The sequence below is a fragment of the Colius striatus genome, chromosome Z (assembly GCF_028858725.1).
Source record: "Colius striatus isolate bColStr4 chromosome Z, bColStr4.1.hap1, whole genome shotgun sequence".
Lineage (NCBI taxonomy): Eukaryota > Metazoa > Chordata > Aves > Coliiformes > Coliidae > Colius > Colius striatus.
In genome coordinates, this window is record NC_084790.1 from 84,076,410 (window position 1) to 84,102,606 (window position 26,197).

A 26,197-nucleotide genomic window follows, 5' to 3' on the forward strand; every position below is an offset into this window, starting at 1 on the left:
GGGAGTATGTGGGCCTGCTGCTGAACACAGAGGGTGTCCTGGTGACAGAGGATGCAGAGAAGGCCAAACTACTGAATACCTTCTTTGCTTTGGACTTTACAGCCAGGGCTGGCACTCGGGAAGTCCAGTCCAGCAAGGAATGCCTGGACAACAGAGCACTTGCCATGGATGGAAGAGGTTAAAGACTTGTTGGCCAAGCTTAGCACTCAAAAGTCAAGGGGATGGGATGCAACCTAGAGTGTTGAGGAAACTGGCTGATGTGATTGCTAAGCCTCTCTCCATCATTTTTGAACATTCATGGAGATGCTGAGAAAGGCCAATGTCACTCCAGTCTGCAAAAAGGGCAAGAAAGACGACCCAGGAAACTCCAGGCCGGTCAGCCTCACCTCCATCCCTAGAAAGGTAATGGAACAACTCGTACTGAATGTTATCACTAAACATATGAAGGGAAAGATGGTTATCAGGGGGAGTCACAATGAATTCTCCAAGGGGAAATCCTGTTTGACCATCCTGATATCCTTCTATGAGTGCATAACCGGCTGGCTAGATGAGGGGAGAGCAGCGGACGTCATCTACCTTGACTCCAGCAAGGCTTTTGACACTGTCTCCCACAACATCCTCATCAGAAAGCTCAGGCAGTGTGGCTTGGATGAGTGCACAGTGAGGTGGATCGAGAGCCGGCTGAATGACAGAGCCCAGAGGGTGGTGATCGACGGCACAGAGGCGAGTTGGAGGCCTGTGGCCCGTGGAGTTCCACAGGGATCGATTCTGGGGCCAGTCTTGTTCAATGTCTTCATCAATGACCTGGATGAGGGGACAGAGTGTACCCTCAGCAAGTTCCCTGATGGCACCAAACTGGGAGGACTGGCTGATTCCCCAGAGGCTGTGCTGCCATTCAGCTTGAGAACTGGGCAGAGAGGAACCTCATGAGGTTCAACAAGGGCAAATGCAGAATCCTGCATCTGGGAAGGAACAACCCCATGCACCAGTACAGGCTGGGGGTGACCTCCTGGTCCATGATCCAGCAATGTGCCCTCGTGGCCAAGAAGCCAATGGCATTCTGGGATGCATCAAGAAGAGTGAGGACAGCAGGTGGAGGGAGGTTCTTCTCCCCCTTCTCTTTCGCCCTGGTGAGGCCTCATCTGGAGTCCTGTGTCCAGTTCTGGGCTCTTCAGCTGAGGAGAGACAGGGAAGTGCTAGAGAGAGGCCAGTGCAGGGCCACCAAGATGATCAGGGGTATGGAACATCTTTCATACGAGGAAAGGCTGCAGGACCTGGGGCTGTTTAGTCTGGAGAAGAGGAGACTGAGGGGACATCTTATTAACATTTACAAATATCTAAAGGGTGGGTGTCAGGAGGTTGGGACGTCCCCTTTTTCTATTGTATCTAGCAACAGGACAAGGGGTGATGGGATGAAGCTGGGACACAGAAAGTTCCACTTAAATATAAGAAAAAGCTATTTCACTGTTTCAGTGAGGGAGCCCTGGCACAGGCTGCCCAGGGAGGGTGTGGAGGCTCCTTCCTTGGAGGTCTTCAAGACCCACTTGGACGCTTTCCTCTGTGACCTGATCTAGATTGACCTGCTTCTGCAGGAGGATTGGACTAGATAGTCTCTAAAAGTCCCTTTCAATCCCTACCATTGTATGATTCTATGATCATTTTTTTTATTTTGAGTCCTGGACAGGCTACTTCCATAAAAGGGACAAATAAATAAGTCACTTCACCCATACCTACCGTATAAAAATAAAACTTTTTACATCATAATCCATAGGGAGCAATTTTTTGTCTTTGACATACAAAAAGTTAAGGGAGATGCTTCTTTGGGTTCCAGTCAATACCTGAAATTCCCTTAGTATGTACAGACCGCCACAAATCCTGGGTTACTGTTCTCAGAACAAGTCGCCTACCACCTCCACCATAATCAATATATATTAAAAAATATTCTAAAAGACAGCAGACACTTTGATTCACATGCTCCCGCTGAGGCAGAGGATGTGAGAGAGAGCACATGAGAGGCAGTTGTTGGACCATCCCCTGAATTATAAAGATGCTTTCTGCTCCCAAGGTGCAGAGCACAAGGGCAGAGACTAAATAGAAGGGAAAATCACCTGTCATGGTTTAATGAATGTGCTCTGAAAAGGCTAAAAATTGAGCTGACATTCTTGGCAGCCCATCACAAAAAAAAAAAAAAAAGCCTTTGCAAATACACTAATAATGATAAAAGTGTAATAAATATTAAATAACAAGAAAGAGGAAGACAGAACCAGGCTCAGACAAGGGAGAAAATGCTTAGTAGTTCTCTTGAACTCTTTTGCTTCTGTTCATACAGCTCTAACAACCTGCTTGAGATATGCCAACATCAAAAGATTTCAGTTGTGTTTGTAAAGGATGGAGATGGTGCAATTTATGGCTCCCGTTTGGCCACTAAGCTGCTCTAACTAACAGTGACCCATTATACATGGGGATCTTTAATCACAGACTACATTTTTTCAAGAAGCTTTGCTCCTTGAACTGCCTCTAGAATATTTATTCTGATGTCAGTGATTAATTTTCCACTCCTCTTTTTCAGGGGCCAGAAGAACCTGACGTGATAAAAATTCCACAAAAGGGCAATAGTCAGCAACTGAACTTAGATTACCCTTGTAGAATCAGGCTTTGTGCCTCAAGTGCAGACCAAAAGGATGTCTGAACACACACAGGGCACCAAGGAGTGGATGTAGAGAACAAGTCCATGTGAAGAGTGTGACCAAAAACAGGGAGAAAGGGCACCTTGTATAGCTTCTGCAGAAGTAAGTCTGGTCAGAAAGAAAAATGCTGGTAAAATTATTTACCAGATGCAGTATCTCAAAAGGTTGTTTCAACATGGCTATTATTTCAAATATAATATTTCTAATGACATCATTTGTAAACATGCTCAGCACGCTGATGGTCCCAAGGGCTCCATACACACACATTGCTCTCAGAGTGTCAGCACAAAGGGTCCCATGGCAGAGCTCATTTTTGAGCCCACGGAGACGGGCGATACATTGGCTTAGCACTTTGGGCTGGTGGCAGTGACAGGGCATTGCAAGGTTTTATGTTGTCCCCTAAAATATAAGGAAGGCTGAGGTGCATGGCATGAGCTGGCATACCTCTTCCTCATGGTCCTTGCAGGTCTGTTTCTGCAGGCAAAGCTACTCTGAGAACATTCATGGTTCTTGGTAATATGTCATAGCACATCCCTGCTTCACGGACCACAGGATCATGCTTAACATGTGCTCATCAGGCTTTCATTTTATTTTATTTCATATGTTCCCAACTCTGAAACTGTGCATTCAAATCAGTCCCCATACCTGCCCTGCTCAGCTTCATCTTCACTAAGCAAACAGGATCAATCCTGAGCCATGCTGATTTTTTGCCAGCGCTCTCTCCCTCTCTAAGCAATTTTAACACTCAGCTGCAGCAGAGAGAGTACCTCTTCATTCTGCTCAGGGGTCCTTCTGTGCTTCATACATCAGCACATCTTACAGAATTACACAGTGGATGTGCAAATTTAAATAAAGAGGGATGTTATATCTCAAAAAGACAGCGAGGATTCAGCTGCTAGAAGTGTACAGGAAAAGGCTCTCATTGTAGCCAGGCAGATCTGGCTGAAGTCAAGCACTCTTCATTTTAAGCCTGGGTGGATGTTCTTTATTCTGCAAGCCCTTAATCATGCATTATTTAAAACACTAACATCATCTTTTCAAAAATATCCACTTGGCTTTTTTTAATCTCAATTCATGGCTCTGAGTTCATCTGCAAAACAGAGATCAAGATGTTGCCTAGATATATTTTTTTTTTCTCTGAATGCTTCTCCTAGCACTGGGAACATGCAAAAATGCTAATGTATGGCTGGTAAAAGCTGTGACTCCACCTAGCAGTGCAGGCTTTCTGCAGCACAGGCACAGAGAGAGGAGCTTTCCTAGAAGCTAAATTAGCAGCTTCAAAGGCATGAACTGCAAGACACCAAGAGCAGAACAGCTAACAAAAATTCAGTAGCAAGAGCTACTTTCTGCTGTCTTTCCTCTTCCCATTGCAACACATAAGTGCAAATAATCCTGTGTGGTTACAGCTCCTTCCTTTTCTTTACAGTTGGATGTCTGCTTCGTTAGAGACAATCCAGCTCCCTCTGACATCTCATCCAACACACTGACACACGCAAATGCATCCTGAGAAGGCATTTGGAGACGTTGCCAGGATGCCATCTCTGGGAAGCAGTGGGATGGCACTAACTGATATGACCCCCCTGCATTAATTTAACAAGAGGTGTGACAGTCAAGCAGCTTGTCTGTTACTAATCAACTCAGCCACAGCTTTCAACAGCTTAGAGGAAAGATTAATGTTGCACCATGGGCTAGAGTCAGGCTCTTTGCACCGAGAGCCAAGTTGTTTATTTTGGTGATGGGCTGTGACGCTACAGGCACTTTTAATACTGCTCCAGTGATAGGACAGGCACATGGCTGCAGCCTTCCTACCCCCCATTAGACCTCATCTAGGTTGGCCCCATCCCATTAAGCCAGAGTGCAGCACTAGCCCAAGACATTGCCCAGGAGATTTTCATCCCCCGGGTGCTCTCGTGCAACTTCTGTTCTGCCTCCAACCATGGAAAATAAAGAGACACATCCCAGACAACTCCTTCCACCTGCAAGCTGCAGCTGACTGTTCAGCCATATGATATTCATCTGCTAATGTAATTTATTTAGCAATCTGATATTGTTTTCACCTGAAGAGCCCTGGGATGGAATTGCCTAGAGCAAATCTTGCTACTAATGTTATCTGGGGCATTAGATAGGGGGTTTATGGACAAGCTGCTGAGTTTGTAGCAGCAGGAGCACCAGATTTAGGCAGGGAAACAAAGTCAACCATGCCTCATTACCTAGAGTTATAACCTCCTGCAGGGCACCATGAATTCCCTACTAGATGTCCCTGCCTACCTCCATTGTGCATCACCTGCCTCGGAGCAGGGCAGCTGCACATCATCCAACAACTAAGAAATGTCACAGCCCTCAGAAGCAGAACACGCTGGGTTAAAAGCAGGGAGCTAAATCGTAGGCAGCAATGGATTCTTCTCATAAGGCAACTTATTGCAATTATCCTTCTGTTTTCACAGTGCTCCCAAGGGTGGCAATGTTTAAGATCCGTGCTGTACTGCTCAACACCGAGCAGGCAGATTTCAGAAGGGAGGAGATGGGAACAGGCAGGAGAGAGGCAGCACTGCTGTCTCTGAATTGCTGCTGGCAAAGAAATACACGTGTGGTTAGCATTAAAGGCAAAAAGAATTGTTGCTAGAGGGTGAGGCAGGGGGAAGGATCTGCAGGCAAGGTGCAGTTCCAACCTGAGACTGCCACAGCCTTTTTTTGCACCCTCTCTGGAAGGTGGTTTAAAGACCATATGCCTCGGTTCCTCGCTGTCACATTGAGTCAGTCATTCCAGCCCACCAGAAACTGTCTGACAAAATCTCATCTTGACAGAAAGCACTGACTTGTCAAAATGGAAGCTCCTTTGTACCACTCTGACAGCATGTTCCTCTCTGACAGCTAGAATTCTTGGTCAGAGCAAACTTAAAGGCCCAGATAGCCTACATTTAGGGTAAAAAGCTTGGATCTTGCATCCCAATGTACCTGATTCGGAACAAGCTCTTGAGTCTGTCCTGGGAAAGACAGGCTAAAATCACAAGCTAAATCCTAGATCAGCTTCTCCTGATCTTCTGGTGGAGATGCCTTACTGCATTTCCATACACAGCACCATCTCCGGAGTCTCTGCAAACACTGCAGAGAATAAAACCTGTCCAGGCCTAATCATTACACCTCTCTCTACTGCAACAGAGGGGATCCTAGAGACAGCTATGCAGAGGAAGAAATAATGAGAACCTGAAGCCTTGCTTTTGTCCATGAGCACCTCGGTCAAAACATGGTGTGAGCAGGGGAGGAATGCTGAAGAACCTTTACTTGGCGTTCTGCTGCACATTGTCAGAAGCAGAGCCAAGGATACATGGCTTCTGTGACCATAGATTGGCATTTCGTTCATCTCAGAAGTGTTCTTAAGAAAGAAGTATTATTGCTACCACCCAAGGACGCATAACACATGGGAAAAGGAAACCATTGTGTCTTCTCTGCTGAATTGTCCTCAACTGCTGCCTCTTCCCCCTTCTGTAATGAACTCAGCAGTTTGGTCTCCCTATCCAACACAGAGACCATGAGATTCACCCCCATTTTGTGGTGTTCTTATGTGAAATCAAAGTGTGCATCAAAACAGTTAATATATTTGGATTCAGGCTTGATCATCCCTCTGCAAAGCCTGTGAGAGGCAATCTACCACATGCAGGAGCTTTTGCTTGTAGGATATGCTAAACTGATGTTCCTACTGCGACTTCAAAGTGATGATGACATTTTGAAGTGAGTTTTAAACGACCTTGCTCAAGAGACAATAGCGATTTAGCTGCAGAGGCATGGAGCTTAGCACAAGGCAACCTACCTTGTGACAGCGGTGCGGAAATCCTTGTTCAACTAATTCACCAAGATTTCTCATTATTTTTCATTAGTTCAGCCCCAGAGTGGAAGACCATAAAAAAAATTAAAAAGCAGACCTCTCACAAAAGCAACATCCACTTTCTGCTTTCCCCAGATCTGCTATTATCAAAGCTGGGTAGCAACCGAAAGTAAGCTCTTGAGTAAAATGTTTTCTGATCTGAACAAAGAATACAAAGTACAGTATTGTTTAAAATTGTATTATTATCACTTATACTTCAGTCTTGCTTTTAATAAATATTTAAACAAAATTGCTTTATTTCAGAAGTGATAGTTGAAATAATCTCAGTTCTAGATGTAACTGGTCAAATTTATCCCCCCATCTGCATACGTATGCTGGGCTATCTGTTTTGTGTTGAGTAGCTATAGCTCTACATACCAAGCACACATAGAGATGTCTCATGCCCTTCCAATTTTTGCCTTGAAAGATGAGGTCTTTTATATGAATTACAAATCTCTATTTCCATCCCATTTCTGAGCTCTGTGCATCTTCTCTCCCCTGTGGTTTACAATTCACCAGCGTTTCTTTTTATTCCTACATTTCAATTTACAGTTGCCCCTACCCATCTTCAGAGACGAATCAACTGGCAAAGAATACGTGACAAGTAAAGTATCCATGTCTGCCTTGTTCTTGACATGGTGATATAAGATGGTCAAAGTTTGCAGGGAGAATGAAAGTATTTTTGGAAAAAAGGGGACCTTTTTGGATACTCGAGGTGCCAAGACAGCATGATAGGTTTTTTTCCAGTAATATCAATCAGGAAGTAAAAGATATTACTCCTTCTACAAACCTATTTTATTTTGGTGTTTAATATCTCAGCATGCAGCAAGATCTCATCCTTAACACAGGAGGTATTCACCATTATTCAATAGTAAACGACTTGTATTTATTTCATCAATATATTAAGCTGCATTTTCCTGTGCTGATTATACACTTCCAGTTCTCAGTGTAAATAAAGAAAGATGAGTTTTGATGCGCAGGTAAGAGCTACTAATGTTTCATTCCCTCTCCCTTCTACACCCTCAGAAATAATCTTTTCACTTTTTCTTAGCATGATTGTTTCCAAAATGTTACATCTCATTTTGAGTCATGACTCAGGGAAGAGACAGGAGAGGGACCAGTCCCACTCTCCAAGCCAGATGCTTCATAAAATGAGGCTGCAAAGCCCACAGGGCATCATCATTGACTGGTGCCTCACATCCAAAATGCTGCTCCTTTCCAGAGCTTCTAACACCAGTAGATTATTGAGAAATATTGGCCACAGCTTCAGTTTGGATCCTGTCCAGCCCGGAGGGACATTTGTATCCCATTGGGACAGGGAGGATTTAGCTACTGACTAAAAGTCGAGCATGTACATCAATACGTGTTGCCACAAGACTTTCCTCAAGCCACAGCCACTTCAGTTCCTCATAAGTCATAAGTCAGCCAAACTCTGGACAACGAGCTGTCACATCTTAACACAAGCCTCCTCCACAGAAGAAATAATACAGCTCACATTCCCAGCTCAAATATAGGAGTTTTAGGTCCCAGTGGATCTAAAAACCTCAGAGAATATCCAGGGCATGTTAACTCTATGTGTGCTTGCATAAATGCTCTCAAAAGTACACCAGGCAAGGAAGTCCAGCACAGCCTCCTTCTTCATGTGCACAGACAGACTTCATAATGCCTGTACAGACTGCCTTTCCTGCATTTGATGGAAACTGTTCTGTGACTTTCTCTGCCTGTGGTCTTCTCCTCTGACCCACCATGAACACAAACTATCCAAGTTGGCTTGTGGGTGATGTCATTAACTGCCCTACATTAGAACAGCTCAATGATTCAAGGAAACCTGTGAAAGACTAATGGCTTGGGACTGACCTGCAGCTTGATTTGCTGAATTTCTCTCATTTGTCATTATAATAAATATTCTCACTATTTAGAGGTGAAACTACCCTCTGCATCCACATACTTCACCACTCATCTGTCTTTACAGGAATCCAGATTGCAATTGCTCAGTATGACCTTAGAGCCTTTAGCCCTTAGGACGTACCCATGCAAACTCTCTATGCACCATATATCAACCCAAAATCAGGCCAGAGCTGACACAAACACTGACCTTCCAGTTCAAAGCTGGTTCTTGTCTCAGTAACACAAAAAACCATCATGTCTGCCTGCAAATGACAACACAGACTTAGCCTTGGATACAGCACAGCTACACCTCTGATCTGCTCTTGTGATCTGTTTTTGACATAAACTTTACCCAGAAAAAAGTAAAGAATGGAGGGGTTTTACAGTTTGATACCACCAAGATTTGACAGGTTAGCATGAACTGGAGTTGCACATAAGACTGAATTGATGCTCCTAAACAAGGTTTTAAGTCAGTAAATGTTCCCTTTGCAAATGAATGTTCCTGCTTGCTCTCAGTAAAAAGAGTGGGTACAGAGAATGGTTTTGATTAGGGAAAGGTTTCAAGGGTAATCAACAGCAGTAAATATGTATTGAAGGTATCTAATTGTAACTTTTTCCCTCTTTCTGAGGAAAACTGGAGGATGCATTGCAGAAAGCCTAGCCTAGCCTCAAACAGCTAATAGCAATAGCAGCCTGTTGTCACCCCAGGAGAGAGCTTGGCCTATGGTCAATTAACATATCATCTAACCTGACCAAACCTCAGGACAAAATGTAGCCTTGCAAAAATATTCCAGTATTATGTCTTGTGACACACTTTGGTCCACCTGAAGACCAAATCTCAGGACTCCTTACTTTTCAGCTGAGCGCTAAAGACCATACCCATTACTCACAGGGATGGATCAAGATGTTGCCCTGGTGTCCTACCTGCAGAGTATGCAGAGCAGCTCTGGGGCTGCAGGCATCAGGAAAAAGTGAGTGTAGTCCAGCCAAATGAGAGTTACCGTGAGGTGGGAGACAGTGCCTTGAGTGGTTCATGACCAGTCTGCAGATACCAAACTGGAAACTGATTTCCAGATTTCATTTTCTTTCATGTCCTGATTGGGTCAATAGTTCCTATAAGCTATTACGAGTGCTTTCCTGCCCCACTGCTTTGGTAGGACATCAGGCAACCTGACAATGATTCAAAACCCTCAACACTCAAAGGAAAAATCAGCACCTGACTTCAGTTTTGAGATGGCTCCTTTTGTAAATGTTCCGCCACAGTCATACAATCCTTAGGCTCATAAACTCAAGTGAAGCAACATAAGGCCAAACAATAGCCCTTCATTGTAATTAATACCTGTAAAGTAAATTAATCCAGGCTGCCAATAGCAGCTGCTGGGTAAATAAGAATCTGTGGCACCATCACTGTCAAAGGGCCATGGGTATATGATGCTGTGGATGTGAATACAGGGAATAGAAGGTCATTCAAGCAGGAACATTTAAAATGTAACCTATTCCCCTAGAGAAACGTGTGGGAGTCAACAGGGAAGCTGACAGGAGCCATTTATCGAGACAGGTAAATGCAATCACTTAGGTATCTATCGTCACTAAATGTTCCTGCCATCTGCAGCAACTCTGTATCATGAAAAGAACACTTGTTTTGTGTGTGTGTGAGTGTGTGTGTATTCCATTTTTCAATTATATGTTGACTAATATCTTGGAACACACTCATTTCTACCATTTTAATAATGCATTTGTTGGGTTTTTTTTCCCTTTAAATCACCCTCTTTAAATCTCACAGCCCTACAGGGATTCTCTGGGTGGCCTGAGCTTCACCGAGAAAGAGGCTGAGTCTTTCTATAGATTGGTAGGTTTTGGTCCACGCACCAACAATCTCCTTCAAATGCCTCTACAGAGCTTCAAGAAAGCAAGATACAAGCAAAAATTATGTCTTTTTCCTCCAGCCCACATCCCACACATACCACAGGGAAGATTCACATCTCAGCAGTAACTTCTAGTTAAAGTGAGGAAGGTAAATCTTCATGAGAAAGATGAGAAAGCTCTCCAGGAGAAGACCAAAAGCTGAAGATGTTGCAGGAGGGGGAACGGGGAGAAAATTTATTTGGTTGCCTCCAAAAACATACCAGGCAGCAAATGGAGCATAAAAGCAAAGTGCAAGACTAACATCTGTAACAACAGGGACTATGTGGTTTACAAATAAGAGTTGAAGAAATAGGGGAACAGTGATTGAAGATGTGACCAAAAAGGAGAAGAGTATGGCACTGATCACTTCTAATGGGAATGTGGGTTTAAGAGGAAAAAACTGGTGTTTTATGTTGGCATGTAAAGTTGCCAAACCACGTATTTACTCACTTGCCTAGCAGCCTAGAAAATATGAATACTCAAAAAGAAAATGCCACTGTTTAATTCATTTGAAAGAAAAATAATAAAGCCAAACAAATTTAGGGCAAATGACTGGTATGTAGAAAGACAACCATATCACCATCTTATTTCAGGCTTCTATGGATCCAGAGGGAGACAGATGAACTCAGATAAATTTACATTTGCAGCTGACAGTTCACCTCAGCAGCCTGTGAATGTTTATCTTTCATTAATTATGGTTCAAGGGGAACTGCAACCTGAGATAGCTGAGCTAACCCTCTCCCCTTACAGATTCAGACCTGCCGCTTGGAAGGCATCCAACCCTTCACCCATGCCTCTGGCCTCAGCCCAGCTCTCTGCATTTGTACAGACGGCTGCAGAGCATCCAGCCTGTGCCACTCAAAAGTCAGCTTTTCTATCGGATAAGGGTGAGGAGAAGAGGTGCATCTCTGACAAATGCCTGTTTATATCTCTTCTTTTGTACTCCTAAGACATCTTATTCATATCTGCCCTGGACCAAGCACACAGTGAGCAGCTGATTTAGAACTCAAAGCCACTTCTCCAGAAGAGCAAATGCTCAGGAGTAGTTCTTGGGATGGTGGAACGCAAAGTTGCTCCAGCAGTTTTGTTGGAACTGCACTGATTTCTATCAGCTGAGGGTTTAGCCCGCAAATATTTTCCTGCTGAGAGACAGGTGTTGAACAGGATGGAGGAAATCACACACATCCCTTTGAATCAGCTCTCCCAGGCAGGAGCAATCATAAATTCAGATAAACTGTCGTGTCATTTAAAGATCTATGAAGACTGAATGGTTGACTTCCTTCTCCAGGGAACCTGTTGCTAATTGTGTATTACTTTGACTCATCCACTACCTTCTCCAGACCCCTCCTGCCCCTCCACTGCCCTTACCTCTTCCGTTTCACAAACTGAATGGAACAGCAAATGGCTTCTGCACACACAGCCCCAGCAGTAATTGGGTGGGTTTTTGGCAGAGTATCTCCAGACGTTATCTCATTTCCCTAAGGCAGCCACCCTGGAGAGGTCTGCATTTATAAAGCGCTCCCACATACAGTTCTTGTCAATCGATCTTATTTGTGCACATGAGTTCACGTGCAGCGTCCTTTGATACATCTTCAACATGCTGAAATTGTTTTAAGAGGGTCTGTCTTAGTAGGGTAAAATTATTTAACAGTTCAGAGACAAACAATGTCACAGTGTACCATTTCACTGTTAGATTAAGACAGGATCTCAATAAAAATAGCAACATTTTTCCCTTCTAGACCATCTATCAGTGCTTAAAGTACCATTTAAGGCAGGCAATAAACTGGTTTTGCCCCCAAAAATGCTCCCAAGTGATAATATCAACACCATTAGTGCAAGAACTCTACTACTTACTCTCAAAAAGATGCAATACTAGCAAAACCACTTTTTCACTAAATGATACCTCTCTTTTCCCTCAGACCTGTGGCCTCTGGCTTGTGTACTTCACTTTCCACATCCCAGATTACACTCCCAGAAAAGAGTAGTGCATTGGTGGAGGAAAACACAACTCGTTTTCCTCATTAATGCTTGCAGATAAACTGCTGACCACCTGAGGCTGATTTGCTGGCTCCACTTTCACATCTTGATCGTCCTCCCACTCATGTTACATGCACTATACATCATCACATGGCCTCAACGCTGATATCAATTTGAGAGTACATGTCTGCTTTCCAAGCTGCCCTGGCTTCGTTTCAACATCATTAGCTTAAAACCACTCTGAAAAATAGGCACGAGTTCAATATGGATATCATACACATACAGTAAAACCAGCACAGAATTACGTCAAGAGCGTTGGTTTGTTTATGGAAATTTCCTGCAGGTCAGTACCAGAGCCTGGAAACAATTTTATACACAGGACTGCATCCAGGCTGCCTCTTCTGATAGCACATAATGATACTGGCTACATCTTATGGGGTAGGATGTCTCTCATCTCCATATAGACATTTAATCTAGTTTAAATATCTCATCATGGATCCTTCAGTACCCAACCAACAAGTAGAGCCAAACAGTGATTTACCAACCCTAAAATGTCAGGTCTAATACCAGAAGAAGGAATTACCCTCTGGAAGCACCTTGCATCTCCCTATTTCTCTCTCCACTGACTACAAAGAAAACTCAAATTAGTTTAGGCTACGCAACTGCCTTTTATATGGCTGAAGTAACCTGAAAGCAACCCTGTCCTTTCTGATAAGGCACCAGCAAGCTGAGCTTTTGGGGAAACCCTTACTTTTGGGCACATCCATGGGATTCAGGCTGCCGATGAGGTCTCTGACGTACAGTCCATCCCCGTCCTCCTTGCTCAGCCAGTTGTTGCACGGGAAGTAAAACCGGAGGTGAGGTCTGTTCATGTCTGTCACAATCACGCGGTCAAGGAACCAGCCTGCGTTCAGTCCGGTGTTATCATGCTCAATCCTAGAGGAAGAACAACTCTGGATTTGATGTTTTGATTAAGGTTGTTTGCTAGCACTGTCATTTTGTTGTGTATTATATATTAGGCAAGGCCAAAGCAATTATGCACAAAATGCCTGTTTATATCTGTCTGTCCAAAGTGTTTCATAGCACTCATGAGCTTTTACAGGGTATTTTGATAATAACAACCTTATATATGGATTTGTGGGCAGTTATCATTGGTGCATATATGGGCTGTTATCTGCAAGGGGATGCACACAAACATGCACACACTGATATGTTCATTTAACATAAGCATTCACTCATCTCATGCTGCGTGTATGAAACATGTGACCCTCCTCCCACACAGTATCTCTCCTGCCCTTTTGTCTTCTTGCTTTGTTTTATCCACCTCTCCTCATTTTCTCAGCTTTCTTTGTACTACTTGCTAATTTTTCATTTTGTATAGATGTGCGAGATGCTGGTTGAGCATAATAATTATAAATCACATTACACTAATTTAGCAAAAGAGGAGAGCAAGCCCCATTTACCTCCATCGGGACATAAAAGCAGTCCTAACTGCCTTCCTCCATGATTGCATATGACCACAATACAATTCTTGGTGGGGAGCATGGATAGTTTGAAGCAATACCAGAGGTGATTTCACGCTTCAGCTCAAATCTTAGGCAGTAAACAAGCTTTTACCACTCCTTAACTTCACCTTGATAGAAGCATGTTAATGAATAATGAATAAAACATGGCAATGCTAAAACCTCTACAGCCTGTCATTTCATTAGCACCTCACAGAGCAGGTGCTGTGGTGGTGATGTTGTGCAGGTACCTTATTTTCTTTATTTGTCCAACGTTATTGGTTTTTACTCGAAACACATCTGTTTTGCTCCTCTCAAAGGCCGTGCTGCTCCTGTAATACACATGCATCAAAAGCTATGGTAAAAAACCAGCAACCTTGTCAGCAAACACACGTGGTGACCTGACAGAGTGTTAGTTTAAGGATGAGGAAATAACATTCCTAGCACTGGAAAGGCCTACTTTTCAATGCCCTCTTTCCTGTGATGAGTTTCAGATGCTCTAGGTACTGACATGTAACAGACTTTTTCCCTTTTTGAGCTCCAAGAGTCCTTCCAGAAGCTGAGACTGAAGCTTTGGGGGAAATGCAATGCTGGCCCAAGCAGATGCAAACCTTGGATCACATTCCATATCACCTCCAAGAATAAAACATGACAAAGATTTTGAGAAATCCTCAGCTAATACCCATAGAGGTAAGACCCAGGGGAGCCTGTGAGACTTTCCCATCAGCAAGTGGCTTTGAGAAGTGCCTGAAAATAGTCTTTGGTCAAACCATTTCAAGGTAGCGCCAGTGAAGCCCAGATTACATAAAGAACTCCAGCTTTTAGTCAACACCTCATCTGTTGTCCCTCAACCTGCTCGCCTACCCATTGGTTGCTAAAATATAGAACAGCAAAAACCATAGGGATCTTTTCAGCTGCTCCACTCGAGGGTAGCTGGAAAGTGCTTGTTTGGAGAGGTCGAGTCAGAGCTTCATTTCACTCTCATCAACCACCCTTGTTGGTCAACCAGCAGAGAGTAGTCTTGTGATTCTGGAACCACGCACATTCACCTCACTTGCTTTACAGGGCCTCAATATACTTGTCACCTCTGTTTACCATTCCCAGAGGTATCCTCTCCTGCCATCCTATCCTCCAGGCATCAACCAGACTCCCTCTTGGTGACAGGGTGAAGAGACTCCATAGCCCAGTGAGTCTTCTGAGGAGCCACAGATCTGCCCAGAGCTCAGCCAGAGGTAAAAGCATGCAACTCCTCAAAGGCGTTTTTTTCCCACACATCTCTCCTAACATTTTCTTAACGACCACTGAAACTTCCTTTACAGCTTTCTTCTAGGATTTCTGTCTCATTCAAAAAAAAGTGACTACAGGACAGAGATGAGTCTGTTTTTTGGGGGAAAGTGTTAAGTGTGAGGTTTGTATCTCACAGGTGCAAGTGGAAGACAATATAAAATAGAGTGGCACAGGTCAAGGGATGTAGAATTTAATCCCCAATTCTCCCTCTAGCCTGCAGTGTGATCTTAGGCAAGCACCTCCATCCTTCTTGAGCACTTCTTTTCCACAAAAGCACTATGAATAACATCAAGACAAAGCCCGTCCTGGCTCTGAAGACACAGCCTCTCCCACCTGCCCTCCCTCATGCGCCCTCATTCCACCTGGGCCACTAAGCATTGCCACAGATGATTAAACACTGCAAAATCCGTAAGTCGTATTAAAACGAACAAGAAACCACAGCACTTCAGCAGCATAAAGCCACCGTGACAAGCAGCTTGTACTCAGAAAGTTAATGAATATTAATAACCCGAGCAAGTGGGCTCGGTTTTGCTTGGTTATTCTCAGCTCTCCACTCCATATAACTGAAGGATCTGCATGTGCTTTTGTTTAAATGTTATTTAACGTATGCTGCAAACGCATGCGCAGCCCCATCCCTGCTCTGTTCTGCTGTGTCAGATAGCACATCAAGAGCACTGCTGCTACACAGAAAGGCTAAAATGGTTAACCTTGCCACGAAGACAAGAGGCAATTAAATCCAGCCCAGCCTCCCCAAACCTGGCTGTCGGAGGGAAAACAGACAGTGAGTGTGAGGCAATTAGTTTGCCAGGCCTGAGCAAGAATCATAATGACAGTGACTTCTCCCTGGGTTGGCTCTGGAGATTGATGCAGTGCTACAGACTGCTTCAGAGGTGGCACAAAAGTTTTGAGTGAGACTAATTAGCCCAGAGCTTTCAGCACACCGGTCCAAGGGACTGCTGGTTTATGGCAGCTCTGCTGTGCTGGGCTGTTTTGATGGGAGAACGGTGGAGAAGAAACCTGTTGGAGAAGTACTGAGTGGGCATCCGAAAATGCCACCCAAGTAGGTGCTTTGTGCATCTTGAAAGAGCTTGGGGAAGCACTGGGAAATGTGACATAGTCCCAGAGTAAAACTCTTGGATAGTCTTGCTGTCAAAAGGTAGGAAGCATCTGACAAGTCTCTTCCCTTGAGATAGATGTGCAGCATCAATAGCACTGAAAAGGAGAACATTTTAATGAAAAATCCAGTCCTTCCTTCTAGCATTGCCAATTAAGAGGGAAGAGTGTGGAAAAATGTCCCATGGTGGAGGGCTATACTGAAGTTTATCAAGAAAGAAAAAAGAAATTACAGCTGAGCTGTGTCAGAGTCTGGTCCAGGCTGGGGTAAGAAATTCATAGCCTGATTACTATGAGGAACTCACTACACCAAAGAATGCAGCTTGCTGGCCTACACAGCTCCAGTGACAAATACAGCAGGAAAAAATCTGACTTGGAAACTGCAGCATTGAATTTCTGATGTCTGAACATCCACGACTGGATTCAGACTGGGCATGGTGAGCCATGAGCAAACGCCCTGAGATCAGCAGAATTTACCTTGGGCCCCTGTCTGGGATATCAAGCTAGAGTAACTTCAGAAATATGTTTCAACCAGGTTTATTTGTTTTTATTTCACATATTTAATTGGTTTAGCAGCTCTATTTTTCATAGTCTGCTGTAGTGTGTTTACCCAGTGGCTTTGTAACAAACACGCAAAGAACTTCGCCAAAGATTATTGTACGAAATTCTCAGACCTTTTTCATATCTGCAACTGGTTTCAGATTCTTTTGGTTAAATGCCTGCCTGCAGGTTGCCCTGCTCATGGTACTGCAAACATGGAATGATTTAGAGCAATACATCCCCTGGTTGGGTAAGTCACATTGCTAAAAAGCACCAGAAGAACTGGTGCACATTTGAGCATAAAATGTATAAATCTCTGTGTGCATATCTTCTGTAGGCCATTGACACAGGTAACTGAGCCAGTGCCATGAGAGTTTTGCTACTGCTTGGTATGCTGGCAAAAAGAAACTATTAATGATGCAATTTAAAATGCAAAACTACAATAAATAAATATTTGCACTGGTAAATCACTTGTTTGTTGGATGTTTTTTTAATAAAGAGGAATTAACAAGAGATAATCATTCCACCTGAAGGAAATTCACATTTGAAATTGAAATTTTGAGGATCTGTAGGAAATAATCCTCACCTCTGAACAGCCAACAACATCCTCACCAGAGCTGAGCTCTTATGGAAAGAGGGAAAACCTGGGTACTGATCACAGCAGAGGCACAAAAATAACCACCACAATCTTTAGCAGTGATAGGGAGCAACCTGAACCAATTTAGCTTTGAGTGACTGCACTACCAATCATTTAAATTGCCTTTCTATTAGGTGTTTTATCTGACAGTGCTCTGTTTGCACAGAACCATCTGCAAAAGCACCACAGATGAAGGGCTGCACAGAAGCAAAGTTTTACTATGGCTGTCAGTCCAAAAAAAAAAGGTTAAAGATGCTCCATGAAACCACCAGAAAGAATTAGTTCTTGGTAGTACCTCCCTGCAACCCTGTCTGTAGGTCCTTGTGCTTCTGCCACTGGTGTTTAGGAGCAGCAGGAGGGAGTTGGATACCAGGAATGGTTTCAGAAGGTCTCTCAACAAAAACTATCCCACAGCCTGCCACTCATTAGGAAAAATATAAGGCTGTTTGGATCACCTGCTGTCTCAGAGGAGAGTCTCATGGGCAAGGGTGGATTGCTCAGTTTTAACGTATAGAGGTGGCATGAAACCCCCTTGGAGACAGGACACTAGCCCGGAGGGACTTATGGACAAGCCTAACTGCATATGTTCAAACTATGTTGTCTCTTAACACAGAACTCCAGCATAGATTCATAGAATGGTAGGTGTTGGAAGGGACCTTTAGAGATCATCTAGTCCAACCCCCCTGCAGAAGCATCACTAACCATCTCCTTGGAATATTCAAGGGAGTTTGGTCTGCAAGTATTTTGCCAAGACTGTTGCCACACAGCTGACAATTTCAGTCAGTGGGCAGCTGGAAATACTGCATAAGGCAGAATATGTCCAAAAATGCTCCAGATGGAAAAGAACCTAGACAAAACGCACAGCAAACATCTCTGCACCAGGGATATAATTTTATTTTTCTACCAATAACCTGACTAGCAGAAGGAATCTCTCTTAAGCAAGTACAGAAGGATTAGTGAAAAAATCGTCACACTTGAAAGAATTTAATTGAAATAAATGGCTCAGGGATGTAGCAACATGATAACACCCAGGAACCAAACACCGGCCCAAAACCATGAGAGCTTGTCTCTGGACTTATCCTGAAACTTAACAAAGTGCCATAGAGCACACTGAAACAGACCCCATCTTAGGCATAAGCATTCCCAGTACAAATTTCCACAGCCTTAATGGTACACGTATTCTTCTTCACTACGTACTGCATGTAGCATCTTCATATCGGCTTTTCACCTTTGGTGTCATGATTTATATTGAGAAAATAAACCAGTGGTATTTAATTTTGACAATCTGAGCTATGCTTTATGCCCTTGTTATCTGCAGTTGGGTTGTTATTGGGAAAAGCTGTATAGAAAGCTGTTGAAAATGGTGTAAAGTTTCCTCAGCATTTCCCAATATTAAATTACATTTTGAATTGCATCTACTTGGCTAAAATTAGGGCCAAATTTTACTCTGCTGAAATTTCTATCCCATTCCCATGGATAAATATTTCTTAACATTTTAACAAGAATAAACTCAAAAGACTGAGGTTAATGAACTGTGATATAGGCAGGGTTTTGAGCAAGGCAGAAAGGTAGAGTTTGTTCCAAGAAGACACCTTATACTCATCCCATGGGGAAAACTGTTTAGGTTTTACAGTCTGAGAGATGCTGCTGACACTGGATCAGCAGGGACTTGATCTAGAAGTTAAATTTCCCTAAAAGTTTGCCTGTTTTGAGTTAATTCCTGTTCCTCCCTCTAAAGTTTGGCCTTCCTTGTAAGTTGTACCATCAGCTGCTAGGTGGGTACCTGCAGGTGGATTATAATTCATATGTACGCTAATTCTACCACCTCTTGTCTTGGAGTTGTTCAACACTGTTGTCTAAACACTCTTTCAGGTGGTTTTGTTCCTGAAATACTAGACACGGCCTAGCCAATAATTCTGAGAAAGAGAGAGAAAATATATACCACTTTACTTCCTTTTCAGAAACGAAACCAGACCCTTAAGTGTGCTGTCACTTAACGCTGCCTCAGATCCTTAATTCTTCAGAGTCTAGTGTATGTGCGGCAGATTTGCAAGGGCATAAACCAGAGAATGGTTAGATATATAAGCAGCTTTGAAATAGCAAACATCTCTTGTCGTTAAAGCAAAGTTATTGCAACTCATCTCTGAAAAAGTGCTTCAGCAGCGACGCAAGAAGCCTCCTTCCACTGCTCTTGGGTTTTGTTTGCTTCCTAGCCTGAACAGCCCCTTCTATAACAACCAACACTTCCTTACTTACTTTATTAACTATTCATAGTAAATAAGCTTGCTTCCCTGTGTTTATTTATTTATTACAGAGCAGTTAAACAACAGAAGATCTTCCATGACTCAGTATGGCTTAGCTGGAGTAGAGCTACAAACATACTTAAAACGTCATCATTTACATACTCTGCAATTCATGGCTATTTGCTGGCATTAGGAGCAGGAGAAGCTCTATATAGTGACTTCAGACCAGGCAGAAGCAATTGCCTTTTGAAGGTATTCAGCATAGGAAATAGTAATAAAAAATACAAATCTACTGCTCAATCCTCAAATTCAGTAAGAATCCGACTGTCACCTGGCAATTATTCCATCTTTCTTCAGATTACCATAGCTACTAAATATTTTCTCTCTCTTTATTTGATTTTTATAAAGGAAAAACCTCCCCATGTATATTATTACAGTTGTCACAAGCAGGACCAGGTAAGCCTGACACTGAAAAACAGAGTCATTTGCACTAACAATAAATAAATATGCTACTAAATGCTGTGAATGAACTGGCAGCACCATTCCCATCTGAGTTTGGCAGCTGATTCTTAGCCCCAGAGTGGAGGAAAGGACATGAGCAACAAGAAGTAAAGCACTATGGAGATCAGAACTGTTTGCCTGACACTGGACCATAGAGAAGCAGCTCGTGCCTGTAGGAGTGGTCTCAGTGAGTGCCAGAATGCCACCAAGCAATGCCTTGGTGTCCACTCCCATGTGATGTGATGGAGCTTGTGGAAAGAAATTTCTTTGTGGGTAGTGCCTTTAGCTTCTGGCTGAGCTGGAGCTGGAGCAGAATGGCAGGTGGGGATCTACAGACTTGTGTGAGCTGGGTTTTGAAGCAGGATATTGTCAAGAGCAACCAGGGCCGAGCTGTACTTTCCCAGTACTCATCCATCGCCCACCACCTCTGCCACTGGCAGGGAGGCGTTACCATCCTCCCCAAACTGTCAGACAGCAACTGCAAGGGAAGATTCATTCCAGTCCCTCTCAGACCCAAACACTACTTGGCTAGACCTCCTTGCCTGATTTGCATGCTTTGGGACAGAATCTGGGTTCTGCCACTTCCAGCACTGATGTTCCTCCTGACAAGTCGTGATGAAGATTTGTGTCTGTTTTTCACAGTTACCTGATTGTCGGCCAATGTTAAAAACACATGATATTTCATCAGCTTGCCACGTCTTCTCTTAACCATGCAAGACAAGAAGATCTGAAATGTCATGTATTTCACTACCAGCACACAATCACAAAAGAAATAAGAGAAACCTATTCTAACCAGAAGCTGAAATGGTAGTACCATCTTTAGGCAATGCATGATATTTTAGCTTTCTGTCATACACTGGGAAATGTAAACACCTGTAAAATGTCATGCATTGGTAGTCATCAGTGAACTCATGTAAACATTTAGCTGAAAGATGCATGAGATTCCATCCTTTTGCCATATTCACAAAGCTGCATAACAAATTTGGGGGCAAACTGAGTGTTTCATCGCTTGCTTCATGCTTAGGAGACAAGACTATCAATTAAGGAGGTCTGTAGTCATTCCTACAGTTGGGCTAGCTTTTTTCTCACTGTTCTTTGATGAAGTACTGTAACGTGCCAGACTTCTCTTAGAGACACAGAAATTTCGCTGATGTTTGGGAAACCCCCACAGAGGAAAGCTGTAGTTGCAGTTCTAGCGGTCACCTCCTACGGGACCAGTTTTAAGAGCCCTGAACTGCAGAAGGTTGGCTTCCCGTGCTTTTCATCTTTGCTTACCAACTCCTCAGCCATCTGCTCTCTGCAGCAACAGGGATGAAGCTGAAAATGCTAACCCAGCTCTGAACAAGCTCAGATTGCTGCTGCTGCAGCCTAAAATAATCCTTGTGTGTCTCTTCTTCCCTTCTTTCACAATAAAAGTGGCAAATCAGGGAGGAAAGCTGAGACATTAATCAGAGTTCTAGCAGACATGACTTGTACTACCAGTAGCTCATTTGAGGCCACAGCTCATTAAGAAGTCTATTACGATGCTCTCTTGATCTTTTCTCCAAAGGGCACACAATAGTGGGGGTTTTTTAAGGTAATATTTGGATTCGTTCCACAGTCACATACAGAAGAGCACCTTCACTTACTCTTTCTGTAAATGCTGACCCGAAGAAAACGCCTGGAAAGCAGATGCTGCTTTGAAGGCTTTGCCAAATACTACAAGGCAAGTTTGTGTGCTAGAAGCTCTTCCTCCAGCAGAGCTGCTGCTACTCCCAGCTCTGCCACTAACCTGCTATGGGACCATGTCTTCTTTTACCTCCTTGCATCAGTTTCTTTCTCTGTTTTCTTCAAGAGACACAGGATTCCACTTTAGAAGTTCATTGGAACGTCTGGATGAAAATCTCTGAGCAGAGACAAAGCATTTTGTACAGATATATCTTATACAATCAGCAAGTTCTCCCTGGTGTTTCTAGGGATACCGGGATAGTGAAAGTCCTTTGCCTAGCTCTGATTTCTGAGTTTCAAATATGGCAAACAGGGCTGAAATTTCATGTATTTTCTTTACCATTCCCATATCATTTTCTTTACAGACTCTCATGTTTGAGTTGCTTCACTGGGAAGAGAAGCTCTTTTGAGGGTAAAAGTTAAAATAGCTGCAGGTACCTCTTGTCGGTGCTGTAGAAATGGAGAAAATGTGAAGTTACCGTGTGACATTAGCACAGAATTACATATTCTGAAGCACATTTTCAGCAAAACCGAAGCAGTTCAGAACACTGAAAACAGACACACGGCCTCTCCTAGACCCTGTGGAGAAGGCATTTCTGCTTTGCCTTAGTGGTGCTGTCTGGCTAAGAGGAAATTAGAAAAAAGCTGTGACTTCACCTTGCTTTTGTGGAAGCCAAGTATCTGATGGCCCTGATGCTTGCTTTTTTTTTTTTTTTGTTTAGTAAAAGCTGTTGAGAGAGTCAAAAGCCTCGTAGTAGGTTATTGAATAATAAAATACGGCTTCCACTAAGTTGAACGTAGTGATAAGGATTAAAAAGTTGCATCCAGAGGGTGGCATTGGCACCAGCTGGAGGAAAACAGGACCTGCAACCACAATGGTGTGTGACAAGGCTCACAGCAGATAGGTTGGAGGCAGGCTAAATTGAGAATCCGCTGAAATTCTTCCGTTTCTCCTTGCCTCAGATTTCCTATGGTGGGGTGTGGGTGGTTACCCATCAACAGCATTACTTCAAACCCACTGAGTTACTCTTCAGAAGCATTCGAGGACACTCTTCGCTGTACCTGGCTTAGCATGGAGACCTCAGTGGGATTCAGGCACGTGAACGTGTCCCATCATGCCCACTCCAACAGGCAATGAATATTCTCAGCTCCTAAATTGGGAGCTCCAAATTTAAGCTTTAAGAAAAGCAAGTATCCCCACACCTTGCAAGCGTGAGCCTTATATAATATGGGTCTGAACATACATTTCCACCTACAGAGAGGAAGGCAGGTTTGCAAGGGATTCGGTAAGAAATATCCAGCAGCAAAAATTCAGATTTCCCTGGTGATCTTGAAATACCTTTCAGATTTATTCCCTGTGCATCCATCAGCACAATATTATGTTTCATCAAAAAGCAATAAAAGGTACTGAAGAAGAGGTCTCAGATACACAGACTTCCTTCCAGATACTCACTTGCTTGTGAGATGAGTCTTGGGGGTAATCCCGTGCTCTCCAAAGAGAGTAACAAAGACATTGGCATCAGTTCCTGCTCCCCGGACATCTCCTGTCACTGTCACCACCTCATAAACTGTGGAAAGATAAAAAAGAAAGATCAGGACAACAGGAGAAATCCCTCATCCTATATGATATATCTCCAAGCCATTCCAAAACCTGAGCTGAAGTACAGACCTCCATGACAGATCTCCGCACCCACCACCAAGACAAACCCATGTCTTGAACAGGACAGTCACTGCTAAGGGTGAACTGGTGAAAATCACCACACCAAACTAAACCTGCTGGAGACACTTTACATAGGCAGAGAGATATTGAGTTAGGTTTTGTTGAAAATAAAGCATTTATCTGTGAACACAAAGCCTCCTCTTACCATAATGCATGTGCATGTATTACTTACAACAGATGAATATACGGGAAGTGTTGGAGGAAAGCTGCTGAACCATTTTGCATTTATGCACATGTCAGTGAAATGCATACTTTACTGTTTGGTCTGATAATATATTTCCATGAAGCTGAGAAGTCACTACAGCCAGAAAGTTTGTATTTCAGTCATTCTGGAGTCTTTAGCGAAGACCAAATGTTAAATCATGATTTAACAATGTTCAAATTACAGCCAGACACACATTTCTTAAGCAGAGTGATGAGTGAAATCAGAATAAGATGCAAGGCTTGAAAACAGGTTACCTTTCTGAAGGATCATAGAATGGTAGGGGTTAGAAGAGACCTTCAGAGACCATCTAGTCCAACAACCCCCCTGCAGAAGCAGGGTCACCTAGATCAGGTGACATAGGAACACGTCCAGGCGGGTCTTGAAGACCTCCAAGGAAGGAGACTCCACAACCCCTCTGGGCAGCCTGTGCCAGGGCTCCGTCACCCTCTCTTGGTTTGCTCAGTACAGAAGGAATTGGAAGAGGTTATAAATCTTTGCCTATGGACAGATCAATCATCTTGATGTCCCTTTTTGGCTTTGGACCACATGATGGTCATTAGCTAACAGTGATATTTCAGGCTCAGACCCATAAACTGGAGTAAAGGCTAAACTTTCATCATTTGATCTTGTACAGCCTGACTGCTAAGTCTGTGATTTCTCAAAACTAGTGCTGTTAAAGTGTCTTTCACGGGTGCATCAGAGTCATCACGTATTTTGTTAGTGCTCATCTGTTCCTCACTACATCATACATATATATGCAAAAGAGACAAAAGCCATATTGAGACTCTGAGCATCAAATGTTTTTCCCCAATAAGACTCTTCCCTCAAAGCATCATGCAGAAGAAATTAAATCATCATTTGAATGGAAAAGCATGGAGACAGAGTGCTAGAGCAAAACCCAGGCCACTCATGTAAAAGTGATTAGAGGCTATGCCTCATTTCCAGCAGCTCTATTGCACTGAGACAGGGGAAAAAAGAATCATAATATTTTCCTAACCTCACCTTTCCACAAATGTAAATAGAACAGAATGATAACAAACACAGTGAGTTGTGGTCTGTGCTCAGCTAAATGTTAAGAGTCCCTTGGCCTGGCATATGTTATTGATGGGCTCAAAGTAAGAGATCTCTTTGCAAAAACCAGAAGAATATGGAAGATGCAGTTTGCACGTGAGGAATATACATGAACATTGTTTTCATTTCACCTTCTTCCTTTTAGCATTCACACATGCCAACAGGAGATGTTTGGTACAGTGTGGAGAGACAGACTATGTCCTCACATTAGCCATTAACAGGAGGAAGACTCCTAATCCACACTCCCCCAGTGATTCACCACTATAGGGTTTTCAGCACTGTATCAACTCTGCTTTGGAAACAGTGAGCTAATGTCAAGTTATACTATTGCTAGACTCATTTATAGCAGCATTTCATCTCTGGTTATCTCAAAGCATGTTGCAACTTCTCTATGTCACCGAAATATCTGTCACTGTCAGAGCATCCTATAGGCACTGGCAAAGAGGCACTTACATCTGAGCATCTCTCTGCAAGCTTTCTTTTGGGGAAAAGGGTCTTTAATACATCATCCCCCCCTACCCAAAAATTTGCTCTCAGCAAGGCTTGTTCCTGTTCCTGTTTTCAGAAGGTGAGGTCAAGTTGTGCCCAGCTTTGTGCCAGCAAATATATGGCTGAAGGCATTTTTTTTTCCTGTGAAAAGGGAGGAAAAAAGGTCATCACAACCCTCCACAAGTTCCCAAAGACCTTTCAAAAATTCAGACAGGATTTCTAGTGAGGATTTTTTGCTGCTAGAGGAGTGCAAGGACTTATATGTGGCAGGTAGAGTTTGCTACATGACATCTGACATGTTACATCAAGCGAAACCCATTCTTGAATTGTCCTGCCTCATCTCTACAAGCAGTAATATCTCCTCATCTATACATCTAACTTTATTCCCTTACAGAAGAAGTCGGACTGATCAGCTTCCACTGTTCAGCTCTTCTTCAGCTCAACACTTTTCAACATTTTCAACGAGATGATAGTGTACACAGAAGTTATCTAAGACAACATCATCATCAAGCCACAATAACCCCAGATTAAAACCCAAACCCATTCTCTAACTCCCACAACAGGAGTCTCGGTGTTGCAAAAACAAAAGCCATGAGTACACACTCATACGTTTTTTAGGTTCACAGCTCCCAGTTCAGCTTCCAGGCATCACAGTGAGCAGGCAGCACATGAATGAGCAACTCTTATAGGGACAGATGTGTTGAGCCCTGCCTGAATAGCACATTATTATTAAGCATACGCTGTGTTTAGCACCATTTCAATTAACTTTGCACCGAGGGACAAAAGAAGGGGCTGGGTGGGTGACACAGCCTGTCAGGACACGTAGTAAGTGCCACAGTACACGCCTGGAAGAGGAAAGGAGCT

The 26,197-nt window shown here is 43.3% G+C and overlaps 1 protein-coding gene across 1 annotated transcript in view; it reads right to left on the bottom strand.

The window, feature by feature from the left end:
* LOXHD1 (lipoxygenase homology PLAT domains 1) overlaps positions 1 to 26,197 on the bottom strand; it is a 153,605-nt gene that overhangs the window by 111,199 nt on the left and 16,209 nt on the right. Inside the window, exons 2-4 of the mRNA XM_062018863.1 lie at positions 23,302 to 23,416; positions 14,072 to 14,152; positions 13,070 to 13,254 (exon numbers count right to left, since the gene is read on the bottom strand). Of these exons, the coding sequence (XP_061874847.1) occupies positions 13,070 to 13,254; positions 14,072 to 14,152; positions 23,302 to 23,416 (381 nt within the window). The remainder of the gene's footprint in view (positions 1 to 13,069; positions 13,255 to 14,071; positions 14,153 to 23,301; positions 23,417 to 26,197) is intronic.